At 45.1% G+C, this 22,745-nt stretch overlaps 1 protein-coding gene across 1 annotated transcript in view; it reads left to right on the top strand.

The window, feature by feature from the left end:
• The window catches only part of SHANK3 (SH3 and multiple ankyrin repeat domains 3), a 198,959-nt gene that overhangs the window by 77,472 nt on the left and 98,742 nt on the right, over positions 1 to 22,745 (top strand). The window contains exon 3 of the mRNA XM_010566063.1: positions 1,053 to 1,128. Coding sequence (XP_010564365.1) covers positions 1,053 to 1,128 — 76 coding nt within the window. The remainder of the gene's footprint in view (positions 1 to 1,052; positions 1,129 to 22,745) is intronic.

Here is a 22,745-nt window from a genome sequence, read left to right as displayed (position 1 = left end):
ATGGGTGAGTTGGTTCAATGTAACGTACTCAGTCGGGTTAGTGTGAGGACCCAGTTGCTTTCTGCAGGGTGAGTATGCAACAGTGATCCTGGGTAATGCAATAAATTTGGTGATGCAAATAGTGTGATGATAAATAGTGTGATGCAAATTCATTCTGTGTTACAAGAACGGTAGCTGGGAGTGTCTGGCTTAAATTCTTTTACATCTCCCTGTCACGTCTCCTCTTAAGCCATTAGCTGCAGACTGTATTCCAGATGTCTGCAGTGGCCTCTCTGTCCCCTTAGCCATGAGTCAGGCTGCCTTCCTTCAGCATCCAGCAACCTGGAGGCCCTGGCATCTCTTTTGTTGTTGGCTTCACAGGTCAGGCTGGCAGGTTCTCTGGCTTTTTCACACATCTGAGGCAGCAAGTAGCCTCCTGAGTTGTTACACCCTAAAGGGGAGATTGGGTCCAACAAGTATAGCCTGAAATACTTGCTGCCCTGACTTTGGCCAAAGTGCTGTTGGAGATGGTACCGGTGGTTAATGGATGAGTGTAACAGAAGTCTCTCTGGGTTCCCAGTTTTCCTTCCTCATAATTCCTGTGCACCTGGAGAGCTCAGTGACCACGGGGTGAGAAGGAAGGCTAAGCAGGACTATTACCATCTCTTCTGTGGGAACTGCATCCCTCTGCACAGAGGCATGCAAGGTTGATGTGGCCAAACAGAACAGGGGAAAGAATCTGGCTGCTGCCTTGGGACATGGAGTGTGTGTTTGCCTTACCAGCGTCGATACTCCTCTTTGGCTCCGCTTTGGAGTCTTGGTGAAATTTGATGACTTGATGTGGTTTAGAAGTTTTGGTGAATAGATCTTGCATTCACAGAAGCTGTTTGTGTGCATATGGGACTGTACACAAGCATGCATGGGACTGATCACATTGACACGTGTCTGCACACAGATTATTGTGTGTTGATAAACGCTTGCATGAAAGTGTTTGTATACATGTAGGGGAAGCAGAGACAACGAAGAAATGTTCCTTTAACTCTCAGCTTTGTGATGTGTCTTTTTTCTTGTAGAAACCAGAGAAGACAGAACAAAGCGTCTCTTCAGACATTATACTGTGGGCTCTTACGACAATTTCACCTCTCACAGGTAAGCATCAGCATCTTTGCTTTGTGATTATGAGGAGATCCATTTCCATGCAAAAAGTATCTCCTTTTCCTGACAGAGCAGTATATATTGTTTTAATTTCACAGGAAGGAAACTTTTCTGGTTGTTTTGGTCAATTCAGTTGTAGTCTAAATTACATCCTAGATAAGGCTTAGGTGAATAAAATGCTGAAGCTGCAGGGCAATCTGGCTTACGTTGCAGTTGAGGAACAAACATTCTGGAGAATTTTTGGTGTGCTCTGGGAACTGAGGAACATACGTTGAATGCAGATACAGAGTTACAGGTTTGCTCTGAAGGGGAAAAGAGGATGCTGTTGTGCAGGGGATGGCATGAAGACAGCTGTCGCTCCAGCCTGCCAGCAGTACTGAACATGCTGCTGGGACTACAGGGCTGTTCAGCAGGGCTGTTCTGGTACATGGCAATTGAGCGTACTCACCTCAGTGTGGAGACTGACCTTTGGAAAGATGGTCAAACTCAACAGGGAGTCAATCCTGAAAGCAGGGGTGACATCGCTGGTTTGTGCTTAGTCTTGAGTGCCTGTGGCTGGTGGGCGTGTTCGTAGAAGGCTGGGCTGTAGGAATGGATCTGCTGGTTGGATTCAGGAACACGCTTTGGGCACTGGGGTTCTGTGTTTGAGGGATAAATGTAAGGTTACTCTGTGGAACACGATCTCTGCTTGCAGTTGGGCTTTAGTGCTTTTAAAAACTATTGGTCATTAAAGTAATTGGATGGGCTTTTTTGCTTGTGACGTGAGAGGAGCAAATTGTGAGAATTCATTATATAAAACCTAAGCTATCCTGAAGTCTTGAAGCTTACCCACAAAGCAGTGAATGTGTACTGGTTTACTGAGCTTCTTATCCTAAATCTGTCTCCGTGGGTCTGAGCACTTTTTACTCAAAATAATGTGTGTAACTTGTTTTGATTTTCAAAAATCCTGTGACACACTTCTTCAGGGCTGTTTATATTCTTAACTGATCATGGGGCGAAAGAGAAAATGCTGCTATGACTCAGAAAACAGTAAAGAAATAAAACAGGGGGAAAACTGTCCATTTCCACCATGGCCAAATGCTACAGGGAACCCCTAGAAGGTCTGTGCTGGGTTCACTGGTTGCTCTTGGTCTTAAGGGCAGGAAATAGGTCAAAATTTGCAGATGAGTCAGAATTGCATTCCTTAAGCAAAAGAAGAGTAGGCGGATGGTATTGCATCAAGCTGGGTTGATAAACAGTGTGATAGTAAAATAAATTTATTTTGGCACATGCAAGATAACACACACCAGAAGAAACACTGTGAGGTACTCTTGCCCATTAAAGATTTTTCAGCTCTTCGTAGTTGCTTAGGAATAAAGATCTGACATCACTGTGACATCACAGTAAAAACATCTTCTTTAGCACTGAGACATTCAAAAAACCAGACCAAAGCGTAGGTCAGAAAATACAGCTAAAGCAGTTGTGAAGGAGGGCCACTGGTGACACTGGGTGTGGATGGTAAAACAGCAGCTGAACACCAACACAGAAAACCAGAAAGTAATGCATATGGGAAGAAAACCAGTAGGAGTATTTCATATGCAGTGGAGGTGTTGGACTGACTTCTGCTCAGCAACAAGATTTAGGGATTCCAGGCCAAACCTGCAAAAGCAGATTGAATTTTTGGAATTGTTAGGAAAGCAAAAAAGAACAAAATAGAAAACGTAATTATGAATATCTTTGTATGAATCTGTACTATAACCACATCTTGAAACCTGCCTGCAGTTTTGGTCTTTCAGACCAAAGTAATACTTGAAAAGTTGGTAGAGAAGACTAACAGGTGCTAAAAACTGTGAAACATCTTCCATTAGAGGTTAGACTAAATAGACTGAACCTCTCAAGCTTTGAAAATGATGCTGAAGGAGAAGGGGTTTGGTAGAAGTCCATAAATGAGTGATACGGAAAAGGTGAACCAGAGGTAGTTGATCGCTGTGTCTTCCCATAAAAGAACATGAGGTACTGAATGAAACAAGTATGTAGTTCTTCATCTAATGTACAACTAACCTGTGTGACTCCTTGCTAAGTGGCACAGTGAGTGCTAAAAACTGACAGGGGTTCAGAAAGCAGCGGGACAAACCTGAGGAAGAAAAATCATTTGCAGGCTTCTGAATATGAAGAGACCAGCTCTGACTCAGGGACTCGCTTATCATCCAGCAGCAGAGGTCAGGAGCGTGTGGTGGGGAGGCATCGCTGTGTTCTTGCTCTGTTCTTCTTTCCTTGTGTTCCGACTCTCAGCTGTTGCTGGGAAGTTGGGAGGACAGCTGGCCTGACCTGGTATGGCTGCTGCTGGGAGCTGTGGGTGAGGTGGGCTTTTCTCTGAAGCCCAAAGGGAGGTTTGCCAGCCCTACAGGGAGCAGATTTCAAGGCATGGCCTTCTCCTTGATGTCTTCTGTGGCTGCTGAAATGGCCAACACTGGTCCTATTCCTGGACTCTGAAGTCTGCACTCCATGATGGAAGAAGCCTGGGCATCTGACCCAAATGTCTCAAGAGCAGACTTTAGCCTCTTCAGAGATCTGCACAGAAAAATCCAATGGGATGCTGTCCTGGAGAGAAGCGTCCAAGAGCGCTAGTTGATATTCCAGGACAACCTCCTCCAAGCTCAGGAATAGCCCATCCTGACAAGTAGGAAATTGGGCAGGGGCAGCAGGAGGCCTGTGGGGATGCACAGTGAGCTCCTCGCTGAACTCAGACACAAGAAGGAAGTGTACAAGGGGTGAGAGAAGTGACCTGGGAGGCATACAGAGACACTGCCAACTCCTGCAGGGATGGGGTTAGTCCATGGGCCTGATAAAATGCATACACAAGTACTGAGGGAGCTGGCTGATGGCATTGCCAGGCCACTCTTGATCATCTTTGAAAGATCATGGTGATCAGGAGAGGTTCCTGATGACTGGAAGAAAGCAAATGTCACTCCTGCCTTCAAGAAGGGCAAGGAAGAGTGTGGGGAACTGCAGGCTGTCAGTCTCACCATGATCCCTGGGAAGGTGATGGAGTAACTAACCCTGGAAACCATTTCCAAACACATGAAGGGCAAGATGGTGATTGGGAGTAGCCAGCCTAGATTTGTGAAGGGGAAATCCCACTTAAGCAAGCTGACAGCCTTCTACAATGAGGTGACTAGCTTGTTGGATGAGGGGAGAGCAGTGGATGCTGTTAATGTTGACTTGGCAAGGCTTTTGACACTGTCTCATGTAAGGCCCTCGTAGATGGGCTGACAAAGTATGGTTACGTAGGTGGAGAGCATGGTGCATTGAAAACTGTCTGAATGACCAGGCCCAGAGGGTCGTGATCAGTGGCACAAAGTCCAGCTGGAGGCCAGTCATTAGTGGAGTACCCCAGGGGTCGGTACTATTCTACATCTTCCTTAATGACCTGGGGCAGAGTGTACCCTCAGCAAGTTTGCAGCCAGTACAAAACTGGGAGGAGTGGCTGATACACCAGTTGGGTGTGCTGCCATCCAGCAGGACCTGGCCAGGCTGGAGAAATGGGCAGAGAGGAACCTCATGAAGTTCAGCCAAGGGAAGTGCAGAGTCCTGAATCTGGGGAGCCTCCAACTGTGGAGATATTCAAAACTTGACTGACCATGGTCACAGAATCATAGAATGGTTTGGGTTGGAAGGGACCTTTAAAGGTCATCTAGTCCAACCCCCCTGCAGTGAACAGGAACACCTTCAACTAGATCAGGTTGCTCAGAGCCCCGTCCAGCCTGACCTTGAATGTTTCCAGAGATGGGGCATCGACCACCTCTCTGGGCAACGTGGTCCTGGGCATGCTGCTTGAGCGAGGAGGTTGGACGAGGTGATCTCATGAGTCCCCTTCCAAGCTCAGCAGTTCTTTGAGTTTCCTAACTGGCAGATGTAGACCGGATGCAGCTTTTGAGTCCTCTTGTTGAGCTACATCTCCACAGGAGTAAACCTACTGTATGGATAGTTATTTCCAGAATTGCACATTATGTGATGCAAGCTCCCAGAATCCCTTGCCAACTCAGGCCCCTTGTTCAGACCCTTTCCTTCAGGCCAGTTTATTTTCTGTGTAAGGCAAAACAAAAACCATACTAAGAGAAAGGTGCTCGCCCTGTGATCTGTGGGCCGTGTGTTGCTGCAAAGGAGCCCATCTTGGCTCTGGCTTGTTCCTGTTTCCCCTGCAGTCTGGGGGAAATCCCCTCCACTGCCATACACATGCCACAGAGGTAGTTGTCTGTATAAAGAGCCTGTGTCAAGGAGGAGGGTGCTGGGAAGGATGGCGGAATGGAGTCGTCTCCCACAGGTGAATAAGTAGCTGTCCCATCTGTCTTCTAACTTAGTCTCCAGGGACCCTCATGAAAGAGGGCAGCTGGGAACAAAGTGCATGGATTGTTTTGGTGGTGGCAGTTTTGCTCAGAGTGGCCCCATTTCCCCAGAATCGACTGGCAGAGAAGGGGGAGGAGGTCGTGTGTACTTGTGTGCCTTTAGTTGAACCCTTAGCCAAGAGCAAGAACATATCTTTCCAGCCTGAAGTCCTCCAGGACTACATGTCAGGAGGATGTAAAGCCTCTTCTGGACCCAATCTTCTATGTCTTCTTGCAGATCATGGTCCAGTTGGTCTTGGCATTCCCAGGCAGTCAACGCATGCAAAGCACTGATAAACTGGACTGCTCTGCTAAAGTATGACTGGAATCTGCTGGGATCACAGTAACAGTGCTGACAATGGCTGTGAAAATTTGGGGTTTCAACAGAAGTTGGTGGGTTGAATTGGAACAGATTGGAGGATTTTAGCTGCATCCCCGTAGTATGGTGTGTAGTCATGCAACATAAAAGCATGAGGACAGCCGCTCAGGAGCACGCTACAGGTCCTTCAGGCCGGTATGGTGTGTTACACGGTGGCCAATGGCAGGTGCTTCATGCAGTTATGAGAACAGAATAAGCAACCCAAAATATTATTCCTGCCTGCAGCAATTTTCTGTTCAGAGTCTTCCTGAGCCAGAGGCAATGTCTTTGTATTTAATAGCCTTTAATGGATCGTTATTCTGTTAATTTGCCCAATGACATGCAACTCGGGTGCTTTTACTCTCTCTCCTGAAATGGGGTTGGCTTTGGTGGAGACAGTGAGACAGTGGTGGTGGTGAACAGTGGGGTGCTGTGTCTTCTGCTCCTGCTGTGTCAAAATACTTACAGTGTTGTGACAGAAAATGAGAAGGAAGTTTCTTAAAGCATATATATGTGCTTGTCATTCATTCATAGGTTGCTCTGAGTGCAAAAGTGAAAGAGCCTCACTGTTCAGTTAGGGAAAACTGGTGTGAGGTAGAACAAGTGGCTGCCTTTGTTACCTTCCTCAAGACCACACACCGGCCTTGCCAAAGCCTGTGCAGCACCCACAGCCCCTGTCTGCAGGGGTGGGTGATGTGAGCAGCGCTGCTGGAGCTATCAGCCACCCAACCAGCAAAAGACATCCCATGGTAGAGGCACCAGGCAGTTGCAGAAGCACCGTTTCAGCAGAAGCTTCTCTGCTCTGTTTGCTGGAGTTCAAAATGTGGCTATTGCTAAAGCACGGAGGTGGCATTGGTGACTGGGCTTGCAGCACGGGACTGAGCATAGGGGAGTGGTGCCATCACGGGTGCGAGTGGGTGTTTTGTCAGCGTTACAGGATGGAAGTGGAGTTTGGACTCGATAGCAGGCAGCTTGTGGACCTGGGGTGGTGGTCAGGAGTGTGGTATGAGGATTCATATGGTGGTTTTAGGATCACCTTAATAAATAGGATAAAGTGGATTTTTTCCTATTTTTTAAAATATTAAATATTTGGGCCAATAGATTCCTTGAGAGCAGAAATCAAGAGCTAACTAAGGTGCTGGAAGATCACTGCAGCAGATCAATTAACACGATTTGCAGGAGTGCATATTCTATCATCTCTGACTTCACCGGAGGTCTCAAACATGGGAGAAGATTAACATAATGACAATGTTTGAGGAACAACTTAAAAGTACTTGAGAAAATTACACACAAGTGACTTTAGATTTCAGGGCAAGCCCTTGAAATAGTTGCAGTTTTGAATGGATGCCCTGCACAGTAGAGCAGGGAACAGCATCCACGCAGCTGAATTGCAGATTTGGGTAGGGTATGTAATTTACTCTTAATAAGGTGAAAAGAAAGCTACAAATATATGGTGAGGTATACATGAGAACATGAGAAGATACTAGGCTGTTTACTGAATAAAAATATTTTCTTTTGTGGAGTCAGCCTCTGGGGAAGCAATGCTTCCAAGTTGTAACTTCACTAGCACATTGCCAGTAACAGGCGGTAGGGATGAGGTCTGCTTTGGTGGAGGGTGAGGGACGGTTTTGGGGCAAGTTCCTCACCTCTCACTGGTATCGCTTTGAAGCATAACTGTAATTAAAGAAAGAAGAAAGCATGAGGCTGCTCCGGAGTCGAGGTGTGCTGGGGTGCACCCAAGGTCACCAGAGGGCAAAGAGAGCCTTCCCCAGACCTCTGAGGATGAGGAGCAAACCTAATCTGCTCTGAAATAGGAATAAGGCAAACAGGAAGAGAAGTCTGAGCTTGTTCTTATCAGAAAGAGGCAATCACAAGGGGAATTGACTTCTCTGATGAACTATGTTAAGGGAAGAGATTAAAGTGATTCGAAATTTACTCTATAAAATTAAGAGCCCACATTCTACATGGCACAGCTGGGAAGGAAAAGAATTGGGAGCAATAGACAATTCAGGATTTATTTTTTATTATTATTCAATCACGGGGATTAGTTGACCAGAGAGAGAGATTACAACTGTGAGTATTCACAAGCCATCTGGATGGTCTTCCCCTTAGAAGAGAGGAAAAACATGAAGTCTCTAAGCAGGGATTTCTGTGCCCTTAAATGCTGTGACTGGCCAAATATGTCGGTACACAGAATTACAGAATAATTTAGGTTGGAAGGGATGTCTGGAGGTTTCTAGCACAACTGGTTGCTCAGAGCAGGGCCAACTAGATCAGGTTGCTTTGCGTGTCTCCAAGGTTGGAGGTCCCACAGCCCTCTTGGGCCCATGTCCCAGTCTTTGTTTCCAGGGTGAAAAAGTTTTCTGTATATGTCATTATAATTTCTTGTGCTTCAGTTTGTGTCCATTGCCTCTTGTTCCATCCCTGTGCGCCTCCAAGAGTCTCTTTCTTTCTTCAATACCGCCTCCCATGAGGTAGTTGCAGGTGGCAAAGAGGTGTCCACCGTCTCTCCTCCAAGCTGACAAAGCCCAGCACTTGGCCTCCCATCTACTCAGTTGGACTGAGTGAGCAAATCAGTAATGTAAGTGATTGGTAAAATCACCTAGAAATCATTGGGCCTGCACCAATAACTTACTATTTCTCCTTTCCCCCAACATGCAAGAGAGTGGTACCTATGTTTGCCACGCAGAGATGCAGTTCAGTGGCTGCTGTTTCCTTCTCTTCGATAGATCCTGTTCAAGGGTCATCCCTCTAGGCAGTGTGGTCATAGCTCGTACTACCCCATCGATACCGGCATCTTTGCCTGCATCAGGCACTGGGATCTCCCATCGCCTGAGCACCTCCTCTGCACGTTGGTTTCCTAAGGCTGTATGTGCCTCCGGGAAGGCAGTGGACATGTACAAGCAAAGAGCTGGTTCCCATTCTTCCAGACAGGACCAAGTAAAAGGAGTCGCTCTGGATTTCCTTGAGCTGTTTCATGGCTGTGTGTAGCTCTGAGACAACTTCCTTTAGTATTTTCAATTCTGCAGCTTATTTATTGGCTGTTCTTGCCTCATCAGTCCCCAGTGCGCTGTTAGTTTAGGATTGGTATTAAAGCGTGCTGAGCAAGTGGAACCCTCCCCGATTTCTGTTCCTGCAAGTTACCATCTAGGAGGCAAGCAGCAGGCAGGGAGCTGGAAATTGCATCAGCTTTTTCTGTCGTTCTGCCTAGTTGTGACTAATTAGCAAGCCCGGAGAGAAGCAGTGTTACAGGCAGGGCTCAGCAAGGAGCACGGAAGAGTCCTAGGTAATGGCCTTGCAGGGCAGGGCGTTGAAAATACCCCTGCAAAAGGAGTTTCATGCTTAGAAACGGGGAGGGGGAATGAATCTTTGACAAATGTATTGTGCAACTCGAGCTGCTGGTAAGATGGTGGCAGCTGATCTGGAGAGGTCCCGGCTTTTGGTGTATTGCAGGAAATGGGGCTTCCTAGTGGCAAGCCCATCTAGTTGCAAAAAGGTAATTTGCACTGGGGTAGTGCAACCTTCATTTCTATAGCAACAAAAGTGTGGAGGGAGAAATGAAATCTCTTCTTGAAAAGGCTTCTATGTAATCCCACTTGTCAAATTAACATGCCTTCAAAATAGTCTTTTAAGATCTTTTGGTGAACAGTATCTTTTGGGACCACTTACCTCTTTTACAGAGAGTTTTGATGATCTTAAAGGTCTTTTCCAACCTAAATGATTCAGTGATTCTATAAGAACATGAAATGGTAAAAAGTTAACTCCCCCCAATCCCGTGCTTTCCCTCAGCAGTCCTTGTGTTTGGGTCCTGTGCCAGACTGCTCAGCTCTTTCTGAAATTTAGTATTTCAGAATTGGTGGGTAATAGGAGGCTTTGCGGCCTGTTTTACACAAGAAATAGGACCAGGTAATGATGTAATGAATTGATTGAAGCAGAGTGCAGCCAGCCAGCATGAGCTGTTAAGAAAGGTGCCCAAGCTGAACAGCTCCAGCCTTCAGAGCTGCTTATTAATGGTTAAAGGAGCATTGGAAAGGGGGACTGTTTACTAAACCCCATTTATTCTCTTCTTTAAAAAATATTCAGAAAACTGGTTAGCAGTTTGAAAAGCAGATCCTGGGAAACTGTACAAACACTCTGTCCAAAAATTATTTGCTAGGTGCAGAAAAGTTAGTGGGGTTTCCCTTTGTTTTTCCTTCCTTTTTGCAGCTAAGCAAATGATGCTGTGCCCAACGTGACTGCTGTTGGTCACTAAACGGCTCATCTGAGATTAAAGTCTCTCTGGCTCCAGCTGTCTCTCGGATTGAAAGTCTTTGAAGCACATACCTGCTTAGCAATGGATTCCTGTAAAGCATTTTACTCCGAGAGGCTTTGCAGTCATGTGGGTAGCTCTCAGCAAGCATCAGCAGGGCAGCAGCTGATGACACATATAAGATGTTAGGAAATAGGAAAGAAATAGAAAGTCTACTAAAAATAGCGTTATACTTCTATGTAAATCCATGGTTTGATAGTCTCTTACTTGCAGTTGTAGCTTACCCATCCGAGTAAGAAGAATTAGAATAGGTTCAGAGGCAACCAACAAGGGTGACCCAAAGCACGGACCACTTTTCATTTGAGGAAAGGTTAAATAGACTGGAACTCTTCAGCCTGGGGAAGAGATGCCTGAGGAAGATTTTGACAGAGTTTTATGAAATCATGAGTAGGCAAGTAGAAGGTGAATATGGAACAATAGTGATTTCTCAGTACAAAGGAATGAGGTGGCACTCTGTGGAATTAGCAAGCAGCAAGATTAAAATAAAAAAAAGTACTTTGGCACACTGCAGGTGATTAAATTGTAGAATTTATTCCTGCTGCATGTTGTGGAGGCCAAAAATATAAATGAATTCGAAATGAGAGTACAGAATTACTGAAGAGGAAATTTGTGACCAAGAAACGTTGTGACCTGTTCAGGGGCTTGAGATGAGGAATGTGGTTACTGACTTACAGAAGCAGGGAAGGTATCGCATGGGTGGATCACTGGTCTTTTATTCTGTTTCTTATACTCTTTCTTTTGCTGTTTGTTACTGACGTTACTCATGAAAGGATGCTGGTGTCACTGAACCCCTACTCTTCTGCCAGTATCCCTGTCCTTGTATTCTGGTTTACAAAAAGACATCAGGTGGAAGGAATTGGCCTCCCTCTGTACTTTAACACTGAGTGCAATTGAATACTCAAGACTAACTTTAAAAAAAACAAGAAACCACCAACCAGAAAAAGTCACAAATTCCATAGAGGGTATTTTCTTGTTCCATCTTGCTAGGTGGAAGAATAAAACAAGTTAGACCATGTTGAAGCCTTTTCATTTCTTCTCAGCCACATTTAGAGATGAACGACTGACTTGGTTCTTTGAACATTTTACAACCATTAAATTTAGTTGTTTTTCTTCCATGATGCAGTTCTTTGGTTGGTCTTTGAAAACTTTATTTTCGTACTAACCATTTGGAGTCTTTGAGCAAGGTGTAGATCTTTTCTCTGATACTGCACTTTGTGTAGTGGTTTTCTCCCATCTACTGAGAGGCTTTTGTCCTCTGTCATTAGTAGAGAAATTCATCTTGTGTAACTTCAGACAGTTCAGTACCTGTCTACCTGACCTTATCGTCAAGGTCCTCTTTATAGTACGCAGTAGCAAAAGGGGACTTGCAGGGTGCAATTAATTTCCATCTAAAACAATCATTTAAGTCAGATGAATCATGACCTCATTGTGCATCTTTCACTTCGTAGGTTATGAGGGAACCACGGGAGTACTAGCGCACATGGGGACGTGTACATCATCACTGTCAAAACTTAGGCAAGGTGCATCCTACTCTAGGCAAGTTGCTAGGTGCTGGCAACAAAAGGGCTTCATTGAACTACCCAGTTAAACCCAGTAGTTTCATGCAGAAAAATAGGATCTTCCACAGCAAAATTTATCTGACTTCAGATACACTCCCTAACACCACATAACTCATCCCCTACAATCAGTACCTTCCCCTCTTGCACCAAGACCTGCTGCTGCTGTGATCCCTTCCCCTGTGTTGTGCCCCAGTACTGTGAATGTCTTCAGCATTGTTATTGTTCTTTACTGACTTGGAGACTTCAAGGAGCAGAAGAGAAACCCACAGCCCCTCTGTTAACTTCAGCTCCCCAAAGTGTTTAAGCATTGGGGCAGGCATCATCCTCCCCTTTTCTGGACAAGAACACTTGCTTGATGAGGGACAGAAGACATTGCAAATGCCCTCAGTGAGTCACTGCAAACACTGCAAATTTGTAGGCAGGATGCGAATTCAGAATCATCTTGACGGATAGAAACTATTGTTTGAAAATGCTTAGATGCAATTCAGTAAGGAGAAAAGCAAATTACCACAGTTGCAGAAAAGTAATCAGCTGCGGAAATGCAGGAAAGAGAAGAATGGAGGAAAGGTTCAGAAGCTATAGTGAATCCTATACTGAACATCAATTAGCAATATCAAAATGTTGTAAAAACCAAAGATAATGGGATATTCAGATAGAAGTCCAGCAAATGTTCTCCTTAGCTTAGCACAGTTACAGTATAAATTGAGGTGCTGTGCTGAGCAAGTGCATGGTAACAGTCTTCAAATGCATAATTTAAACTGCAGAGGTGGGAATAAACTCTGCACCATGCCTTTTTGAATAGGACAAGAGGTAATCAGCAACAATCACAGCAAACAAAATTTTCGCTAGGCAGTAGTAGAAAATTTCTAATCATAAGGGTAGCATAGCATTAGAAAAGATTGTCTAGGTAGTTGTTTAAAGGTCTCTCAATGGAAAATAATATTTTAGACAAACATCTGTTAGGAATGTTTTTGTATAATTGCTTCTGCACTGGGGCAAGCCTTCTTAAAATCACTTGCAAGGTGGGGTTTCTGTGATTTTATTATCATTCCTGTGCTAAATGTCGATGATCCTTCATCAAGTGTTCCACTCCTGATGGATGGGGCTCCAGGCTGCGTGTGTCGCTGCAAGCCTTGGTAGCTATTCTTTGTGTGTCATGAGGAAAGGGAAACAAAAGTATTCCTTCAACATGACCGATTGTAAGTTATTTGCACTTATTTCCATAAAGCAATTAAAAACAGGTATTACAGGAGATTGTCATATTTCTCTGAGCTGTATCATTATCTACAGAAACTAGAATAATGAAAAATACTGCAGATTCTTACAATATCTTCTTAGTGAATTTTGGTGGATTTTTCTTTTGATTAGAGTCTGCTGGTTCTTGTTCTTCCAGGCAGGAGATAATCAGATCATTAAAAACAAATTAAATTAAAAAAATGGTGTCAAATGTTCTTTCCTCTAGCACTTCTTCAACTCACAGTAGTTAAATTAAATAGGTAAGAATTACCAAAAATGTTTTCTGTTTTGATAAAATATGAGGGAGAAGGGGCAATTACATTTAATTTGACTTCCTGTGTATAACAGCCCATTAAATTTTACCAAGGTATTGTATTTGATTACAAAGACTTTTGGTAGACTAAAACATTAGTATATATATTCAGAAGACTAAACTGCTCCTTGCCTGGAAAGCCCTTCCACAGTTAGGGGATTTAACAGATACAGTTTTCCAGCAGAGGACTAGCATCATAAGATGCAAAGGAAGTGAAAACACCTGGATTTTTTGCCAGTGTAATTTGGGAGATTATTTGTTCCCCTCTTCAAATACGGTAATTGTTTGACTCGGAGCATAAAAGCACCCTTGCATGACCTCAGAGAACCAGCTCGCCCCATCTGTTGTCTTTTATCCTGTTCTGACCAGTTTTTGTGTTTCACCTTTTCCTGAAGCAGCATCCGCAAAGGGAGGGAGCGGAAGGGAGAACATGGGGGGTGTGAGCATTACAGATTTCAATATCAGAAGCAATCACAGCTTCCAAACAGCCTAGTCTTCCACCATAAGTAATTTAGAGAAGCAAGAGTCCACCGCTTTCTTGATGCAGTGTTCAATGTTTAGTTGCCCTCTCTAGTGGGAATTCTGCCTTATTTCAAGGCTGAGTCACATCTTGAAATAAGTCACATCTGATCTTTTTTCTCAGCATTGTGTGAAAATTCTAAAATATTGAAAGTATTTTTCTTTCAGTATGTACCTATGTATATCTAGATGCCTCTTGACCTTCTCTTTGATAGGAATAAGTCAAGCTGAATTTCACATTGTAAGACTTCCTTTGCTACTCCTGGGATTCTTTTTTTCATTGCCTTGTGGTCTCAAATGTTTTTGCATTAGTCTTGAAGACACCAGCTGGACTATTCTAGTAAAGTCATGTGTACAGAGTGAAGAGCGTTTTGTTTCCACTGTATCATTTTTGTAAGTCCAGAGATTGCCTTTCTTTACTTGATTGTAGTAAGAGCTAATGTTGTAGCAGTATATCCTTTTTGAATTGTTCCTTTCCAAGAATGTCTCTTATCTTGAAAACAGAACCTGCATTTATTGGTATTTTGCATTTACCTGTATTAAAAAGGGGGTTTTTGTCCTGAGTATTTAATGACACAGTCCGGATCGCTCTGACAATCACTTCTTCTCTGCTGTGGCAGCGTTCCTTGTATCCTCTTCAAACTTCAAACAGAAAGATCTTGACTTTCTAAATCAGGGGTTTACATGGTTATTCACAAACTGGATATAGCTATTCAAAGAGTCTGTCCAATCTCTAAAATTATTTGGGATGCTTCCTGATGCCTGTGTGATCAGCTCTGGGACTGCTGCCACGCTTGTGTGACCGCAATGAAGTGGGACACAACTCTGACGTTGCAGAAGTTGGACAGCTCTGGTTTAGACCGCCAATTGCAATACGGATTAGGACTGGTCCTTATGGGGCTAACTGGCGACAGCTGCCCACGCGGTGTCTGCATGCTTTTGATTACATTTTTTGGCATTTTATGCACTTTTAGTATACTAATATGTCCTATGAGAAGGTTGCAGTGTGTGGAGTTAGTTCATGTGCAGTGGTACCAAACCCTTAAGCCACAGTACGTGATCCCTAGTGGTTGCCATTATCAGTTATATTGGGATCTTGACAAGATGCTTGACAGGATTGACCTCACATTAACTACACCAATGAGATTCCCTATTCAATCTTCTAAATAAAACATTCTGTTAATTTACTTAGAATTGGAGTCAGGCTGATAGTTTATAGTTCTTGTGTCATTCCTGGCAGTCGTTCCAGGGTCTAGAATTTCCCAAGTTTCCAGAATTTCTTAAATACTGACATTTGTTACTGAGATAGTGCCTTAGCTGATTTCTCTAAAGCTCTTCAATGTAAAGCATTCTGGCTTCTGGATTTGAAAACGCTTTATTTTAACAGATGCTGCCTCATGATCTCTGTAGAGGTGACAAGTTTTCTATTCCACCCACATTGTTCTAGTAGATGATGACAGTGCCCTTTCTCTGTTCCAAATTCAGCACCAAAGTACCTACTGGACATTTCTGTCTTTACTATATTACAGGTCACATTTCCTCACCCACCTCAGTGCTGGTCTTACACTTGAGCCATGTCTAACTTGTAGGCAATCTCTTGCAATGGCAACGCTGTAGGAGCTATGAAGAATACATGTTGAAATGGTAGATTGTAAGTGCTCTTGAAGGAGTAAGATGCTTCAAGAGAAATCATGGAGCTTGACACTCAGCAAGTGAACAAAAATGTATTTTGCCCCATGTAACCTATGCAGATTCACTTCACTAGAGAGCTTTGTGAGACCAGATTATTTCAACAGGACTCTTTGACTTTGCAGCCAAAGCAGGATCTGCAGCATCACTTGTACTCAGTTAAAATAAGAAAGGTTTCTACTACAGGTTTGTTGGCTTGTTTGTTTTAAACTGTCCTCGGGCAGATGTTTGCCAAAATCTTCTTTATGCTGGTGGCGTCCTGAAGATGAAATGCAGCACGTGCTCTTGGTTTGTGGTGGCGTTTTTTCTCGAATTGCATGCCTGGAGTTCAGCTGCCTGTAACTCTTCCAGTGAGGTAACTCATGACTTGTGCTAAGATTACAGAGAAAGGTAATTCAAACCCTTGTGATACATCTGCTAGAAACACACTTTGTAAGATGCAAATCATCTAGTCAGAACAGAAGTGCTGTTATCGCTGTTTTACTGCTTGCTTACCCATGCGAGCTTGGTCTGATCACGACACGGGGGCCGTGCAGGGCCAGGGAGATGCCCCTCGCACCCGCGGGTCACGTCAGGCACCCACAGCCGGCAGACACAGACGGGCTGGCGTCTGCTGGCTGGGGTCCGAATACCGTCACTTTGGCAACAATGAGAGAGCTTTTAACAGCGAGGGTAATTTATTGTTAAACAGCTGAAGAATACTGTAGACTCCCCTCTGTGGGGTAACCTGTCAGCGCTGGGCAGACGTGCACCTGAGCAGGGCCGACAGGGTGAAAACCTGCAGCCTGTTCGTGAGAGGAAGCTGTCCTCGGTGAAGACTCTCTGATGAAAAGCCGCCTTCCTCAAGGCAGGAGGTTGGGACCGACTAGTGACCAGGACCGTCGCAGCGAGTGCCCGATGCCGGGCTCCGGACCTCGTGCCACCGTTGGCTGTGGGTGCCGGGACAAGTGCTGCTGTGCCCCCCTGGAGAGCGCAGGGCGAGCGCGAGCAGGGATGGGACGGGTCGGGGCAGAGGCCTGCGGCCACCGGGCCAGGAGCAGACCACGTCGGTACTGAGGCCTCTCGTGCTGGAGGTGGTCGTTTCGGTGTAAGCTGGCTGGGCCTTGGGTGTCTGTGGTCGTCCAGCACCTGCTACACTGGCTGCGCCCTCAGGGCTGGAGGGACTTGAAGTGGGGCGGGGGGGGCAGCCAGGTGTGGCTGGAGGGGCCGTGGAGGAGCTGTGCTCTGTGGGAGGCCGCTGTGGCGGTGTGCGCCGGGCAGACCTGCGCTCCTGCCCCCGTGCCCGAGCTCCACCGTCACCTCCTGAGTGTGAGAGGCGCCAGGATCAGAGCAGGTCCCCGGTCACCACCTGCCTGCAGGCAGCCCAGCCCCAACCCCTTCACTGCCACCTCCGTCCCTCCCTGCAGAGCCCACTGGTGAGATGCGGGTAGACGGGCCCTTACCAGGCAGGGGGGCAGGCCACGGAGCTTGGCCTTGGTGCCTGGCTGGCAGAGCTGCTCCAGAGGCTGCCTGTGGAGGCTGACGGCGGGGCTGGAGCCGGGCACGGCTGTGTTGCTTCTGGACCACCCTGCTGGTCATGGGCACCCTGGCCAGGTGGGGGTACCTGCCAGAGGCCGTGACCCACTCAGGCTGTAGGTACCCCTGGAGTTCAAGCAGCAGTAATAATGGGTCTTTGTTTTGTGATTTAAATTTAATCCAGTTACTAAAACATTTAATATGCTGACATCAGTTATGGGGATTTGAAAGTAGCTTTTTGGCCCATCTTCTGTAGGAGGTGCTGAGGAAGAGAAGATTCAGTCCAGAGGAATGATTATAGCTGGTTCTGGCACTTCACGTAAAGGCCAAGTAGGGCTTCAGTAGGTTGAGGGAAAAATTCAATCACCAAATGGGAAACTGGATGTTTCGGTCAGAGATGCCATTTAATAACGGGTCCCACTGGTATTCTGGAAGAGCTGTTTTCATCCTCACGAAATTAAATATCTTGCTTTCTCCAGTAGGTTTCATACATCTCATGGCAAGAGAAGGTTGAATCTCAGAGCTGGGAGGCAGCTGACTTGGGGAGTCATAGAATCGTTTAGGTTGGAAAAGACCCTTAAGGTCACTGAGTCCAACTGATAACCCAGCACTGCCAAGTCCACCACTAACACATGTCCCTAGGCGCCTCCAGGGATGGTGACTCCACCACTTCCCTGGGCAGCCTGTGCTGCTGCTTGACAACCCTTTCGGTGAATAAATTGTTCCTAATATCCAATCTAAACCTCCCCTGGCAGACCTTGAGGCTGTTTCCTCTCGTCCTATCACTTGTTACTTGGGAGAAGAGACTGACACCCACCTCACTACAACCTCCTTTCAGGTAGTTGTAGAGAGCGATCAGGTCTCCCCTCAGCCTCCTTTTCTCCAGGATAAACAACCCCAGTTCCCTCAGCCGCTCCTCATAAGACTTGTGCTCCAGACCCCTCACCAGCTTCGTTGCCCTTCTCTGGACAAGCTCCAGCACCTCAATGTCTCTCTTGTAGTGAGGGGCCCAAAACTGAACACAGTATTCCAAGGTGTGGTCTCGCCAGTGCTGCGTACAAAAGAGGTGCTGCTACTTTCCTAGCTGTGCGTGAGTGTTGAACTGCTGAAATGACCCCAGTGATGCACAAAGCTTCGTGGTACAGACAAAGGCAGAAGAAGTAAGTGCGTGACAGTAACCTGCAGTGCTTAGCAGTCTAAAGAAAAGTGGTTTGGTTGTGTATTAATCAGGTTAGCTCTAGGCACATGAGTGAGATGCACCAACCAACTGCCTGTTGGAGGCATTTTTCAAAACTGCTGTGAGCAGTAGTGTGCACAACTGACTGCACTTCCCTGGGAAGGCCGGATCCCAGCACTTTGGAAGAAGGCACAGAAACAGTGGTGAGTGCAAACCATAAGTAGAGGTAATGGCAGAGAGCAGCAGAAGCCGTGGTGTGTTGTATTGGTACAACATAAGCATGGTTTGAGCAAGCAAAATTGGCGATCTTTAAACTTCCTCTCCACCCGTCTTTCCATCTCCAGGACCGCACTTGTCGTACGTTCCCATCTATAAATAATGAGTTAAGTCTGTCAGTAGCAGACCTGTATGCTAATTATCCCCCAGTATAATTATCAGCTTCAGCTTCAGCACTGATGCCACAGGGGGAAAAAAGCCTTTATTTTGCCCTGCAGTCCTTTCTGCCATGTTTGTGAAGGGCATCTTTAATGGCATTATTAAGGCATTCAGAAGATAAGTCTGTCCCCACCGGTTTCTGGCCGGAGATGAGTTACCTCCAGCTGTTGTTTGTGTTGCACAGAGCCTGAGCAGGACCTTCTCAGCTTGCTAGAGCCGATGCAGCCACTTGCCCTCCTGCTGAGCACAGGATCTCAGCATCCTCGGACAAGGAATGTTTGCGTCAGCCCCGAGAAGAGTGTGTAGAGCTACCCATATGTTAGCTGCATATATTTGCATGTATGAATACTAACAGTCATGTGCACAGCAGGAATAACACACTAACAAATCACAATAGGTTTTATAATTATTTTGCGTAGGTGTAAATTACTACTCGAGCTGCAGGGCAGAAGAGAATCAAACCATAAATCTGTCCCTCTTCCTCCGTACACTGACTGCAGCGCTGGCTTCGATGCAATCCAGGGTGCTGGTATGCTGCTGCTGCTTGTGAATGTTTTGTGAGGGTGATTTTCTTGTAATGTTTGTTTTGTTAGGAATGCTAATTAACTTTCAGGCTGGTGATTACTTGGATCATTTATCTTTAAAAAAAAAAATTTATTCCGTTTGCTTTCTTTAAGTTTCTGCTACATTTATGTTCTTTTCTGTCTTTTCAGGAATAGTTGTCAGGCTTACTCTACATGTTCCCATGGTGCAAGTATTAATTATCAAAGTATTTCTGTTCCTATTACTGTCTTGGGGTTTTTCATGGTGTGGTCTTTATATAGAAATACTTTTTCAGTTCCTCGTTCTTTAAACTGGACTAATAAATACCTAGAATAAGAAGTCAAGAAGTCAAAAGCCTTACATTGCTAATAAATATGATCTATTTTCTACTTCACCATCCCCTGATGTTAAGAGAAGCCTCTGGTGTATTTCTCCTGTGCTGTAAGTTCAGACTTGTTAAGAGTTTAAATGAGAGTAAGGTGCAACTTGGAGTCAGCAAGGCTGAGGTGATGGTTGGTGTCTGCAGAGCTGCTGGTGCAATCCATATCGTGGTGGCTGCTGCCTCGGTAGGTGATCTGATTGACTTTCCTTTTTTTTCAGACAGCCACAGAAACGCAAGGTTTCAGACCCGTATGTTCTTCTGCTTCCTTAAGTAGCAATCATGCCTGAAAGCAATTTTCCACATTTGGTTTTTCAGCATATCATTCCTTTCTCCCATACAATCCTTACCACAACATTACATGCCTATGTCATGGTCATATTGGCCTTTTCATTTTTTTGAAGACTGCTTGTAAGCTTAAAACAGCTTACAAACAGCTTTCTTAGCAGCAAGGAAAGCTGGGCTAAGCACATTATGTATGCGCTGCTCTGATCTCCAATTCAAACTATCAGTGGAGAACAAGGCTGTCTAAAAAAATAGTGTGAAGTCTTCCATAGTAAAACTCAGCTGAGGGTTTTTGGCTGACAGGCCTTGGGATGTGTTGGTGGAGTGTGAGGGGCTGGTGCCCTGAGGAGCGAGCCCTTGGCTGGGGAAATGACCCCACTTGCTTTTCAGTTGGGCTGTGTTTTGCTGTGGTCACATTCCAGTTCAGAGACGGGTCTAGGGTGGTCTTTCGTAGCAGTACATGTCATTTCTAGGTGCTTTTTATGGGTGGGAGAACACTTGGGTCTCTGGACAACCAGCGTGTATTATTATCAGTACAAAATTAAGAGGAATAATTATGTTTCTGGAACAGGTTCCTGAAAAAGAGATTTGGGGTTTGTCTGCAGTCCATTTTATGTGTATGTGACAGTAAGTAAGGGAGGACAGGGAAGAAAGGGGAGGTGATTGATCATTAACTAAAATTCAGTAATGTATGCAAAAGTGGCTCGTGCCAGAGGGTGCCAGACTCTTGATGATTCACATCTACATCGCATCTACATCTACAGTTTGTAAGTTTGAGAGGTTACTTTCTACATCGAGCTGGACTTGGAGCAAAGGAGCACTCATGTTAAATATTAGCAGCATTAGGGTTGTGCAAACAGAATTTCGCTAACGTTGCTTCTAGCTGTGTCAGTGGAATAGGTGTCTTTGTCACTAATGTCAGTAGAAGTAGCTGATAAACACGGGAGGCGGCTTAGTGAATGAATTGTTTTTCACGTGATGTCTTTGCTGGTTGGAAACCCACTATAAGCACTGAATGTTAAATTACCAGCATAGAAGACATAAAAAAGAGGTTTTGTTTCTGGGTGTTCATGTTCTAAACAGAGATGACAAAATATATTGTGAGAGCTAGAGTGTGTTAACTTAAAGTTATTCTTAATTACAGTAAAAAGTTAATGATAATTATTACAGAGGAAATGTGTCAGACCCAAGGGAAACAGGGACTGTATTAGAATGAGAATTGTGCAAATTATTGGATTTTGTGAGTACGACATGGAAATGTGAGTCCAGGAAGAAAATACAGTGATGGAGGCTGCTGTGTGGGGATCACCCAGGAGGATATTCCACCTGGCCTCTTCCTATCACAGAACACTGCAAAGTGGTTTTGTGAAGTGGACCCATCCAGTATTGTGAGATAAGTTATTTTCATCTGACGAGTAAATTGTGAAATGATCTTTACATGATGCTGCCCATTAGAATGAGCCAGGAAGCCAAGCTAGGTCTGTGTGAGCTGTCAGGGGTCTCTCTCAGCCAAGCTGGTGTGAGAGGTGAAGATTTAATCAGGGCTCTGCCTGCAGCCCCGGCTGGGGCGATGCACAGTCACACTGCTCCTTGTAGAGGGACCATCACGGGTCAGAGACGTTGCAGCTGCTATCTGGTTTGATTCATGAGAAAGCAGTTCAGCTAGACAACTGAAGGCATAAAACCAAAAGACATCATTCAGGTTTTTTCTCATTCTGAAGGTGCTAAGTCATTTATTAAAGAGACAGGAGCTGTCAGTTAAGACCATAAAGGATGTGTTGATCAAGAGTGACTACACTGCTTATGCTGAGTCTGGAGCAGCTGCAGTTGCAGTGTACACCTGATACGGACATGCCTACATGCTAAGAGTATTTCTTGCTGCAAACGCCATGGAAAGGATCAGTGTATGCATGTGTGCAGTCAGGGGGAAAGCCTCACCTCAGAGCTAGCAGCTGATGATGATGGTGGGAGTGCTGTTCAGGGATACACTCTGATGATTAGAGCTGAGACATGGGCATTTTATATTCTGACACATAACAAAGCTGCCTCAAGGTGGGCACAGCCATTCATGCCATCACCAGGAAATTATAAAGGTCCCCTCTGACTCATCTCATGAACTAGCCAATGACAAGAATCTGCTGGCACTAGAAGTCATCCCTGTGGATTGCCAGAACAGCAAGGGAGCAGCTGCAGCGTAAGATGCGGCATACAAGACATCTGTAGTCTTGGAGAAATTAAATAATTGTTATTGAGCTCTTAGAGAATTAGGAGTAAATTGGTCAAATCTCAAGTTGCAGTAGTACACCTGGCAAAATAAAACAATTTGTAAAACCAGCAAGGATAAAGTGATGCCTCGCTGAGTGCCACCTCCACTGATAAAGACTGTTGACCCTCAAGCAAGTTACTGGATCAGTCGATGAGGGTTTGGTGTGCACTCATGGTCCTCAGAACAAGGCCCTCTGAGGTCGTGCACTTAATGCACTGATATTTCAGCAAGAGTGGGAAATTGGAATACCAGCAGCTGTGTGAAACCCAGGTGCTCCTTCTGCAGGCTGCAAGGTGTTGAACTGTTCAGCAAATTGAATGCCAGTGCAATTTTAGCAAAAACATTTTCTCATTGCATTCGCTGCTCCATTTAGGGGACACAAGCCACTTTTCTTACTGTTCTGAATATCCTGTGAATCTAAGATTTTCAAAAGACAGTAAGACAGTTGTTCTCAGTGATTTTGGGACCTACCTTTGAGCTGCATGAGGATGATGTCAGAAAGTATTGCAGCTATCACAAGGAGCTGGATTTACCTTTAATGCAAACCAGTGTGACTTGAAGAAACAGTGCCCATATCTTGGGCCACATAGCCATCAGTACCATTATATAACTCAAAAGAGAAAGACCAGAGACTATCTGCAGAGTGCAGCCATTTCCAGTATTA

This window comes from Haliaeetus leucocephalus, unplaced genomic scaffold, assembly GCF_000737465.1.
Source record: "Haliaeetus leucocephalus isolate CR32 unplaced genomic scaffold, Haliaeetus_leucocephalus-4.0 Scaffold202, whole genome shotgun sequence".
NCBI classification, from domain to species: Eukaryota; Metazoa; Chordata; class Aves; order Accipitriformes; family Accipitridae; genus Haliaeetus; species Haliaeetus leucocephalus.
The sequence above is the reverse complement of the archived record's forward strand: the minus strand, read 5'-3'. Positions and strand labels throughout refer to the sequence as shown.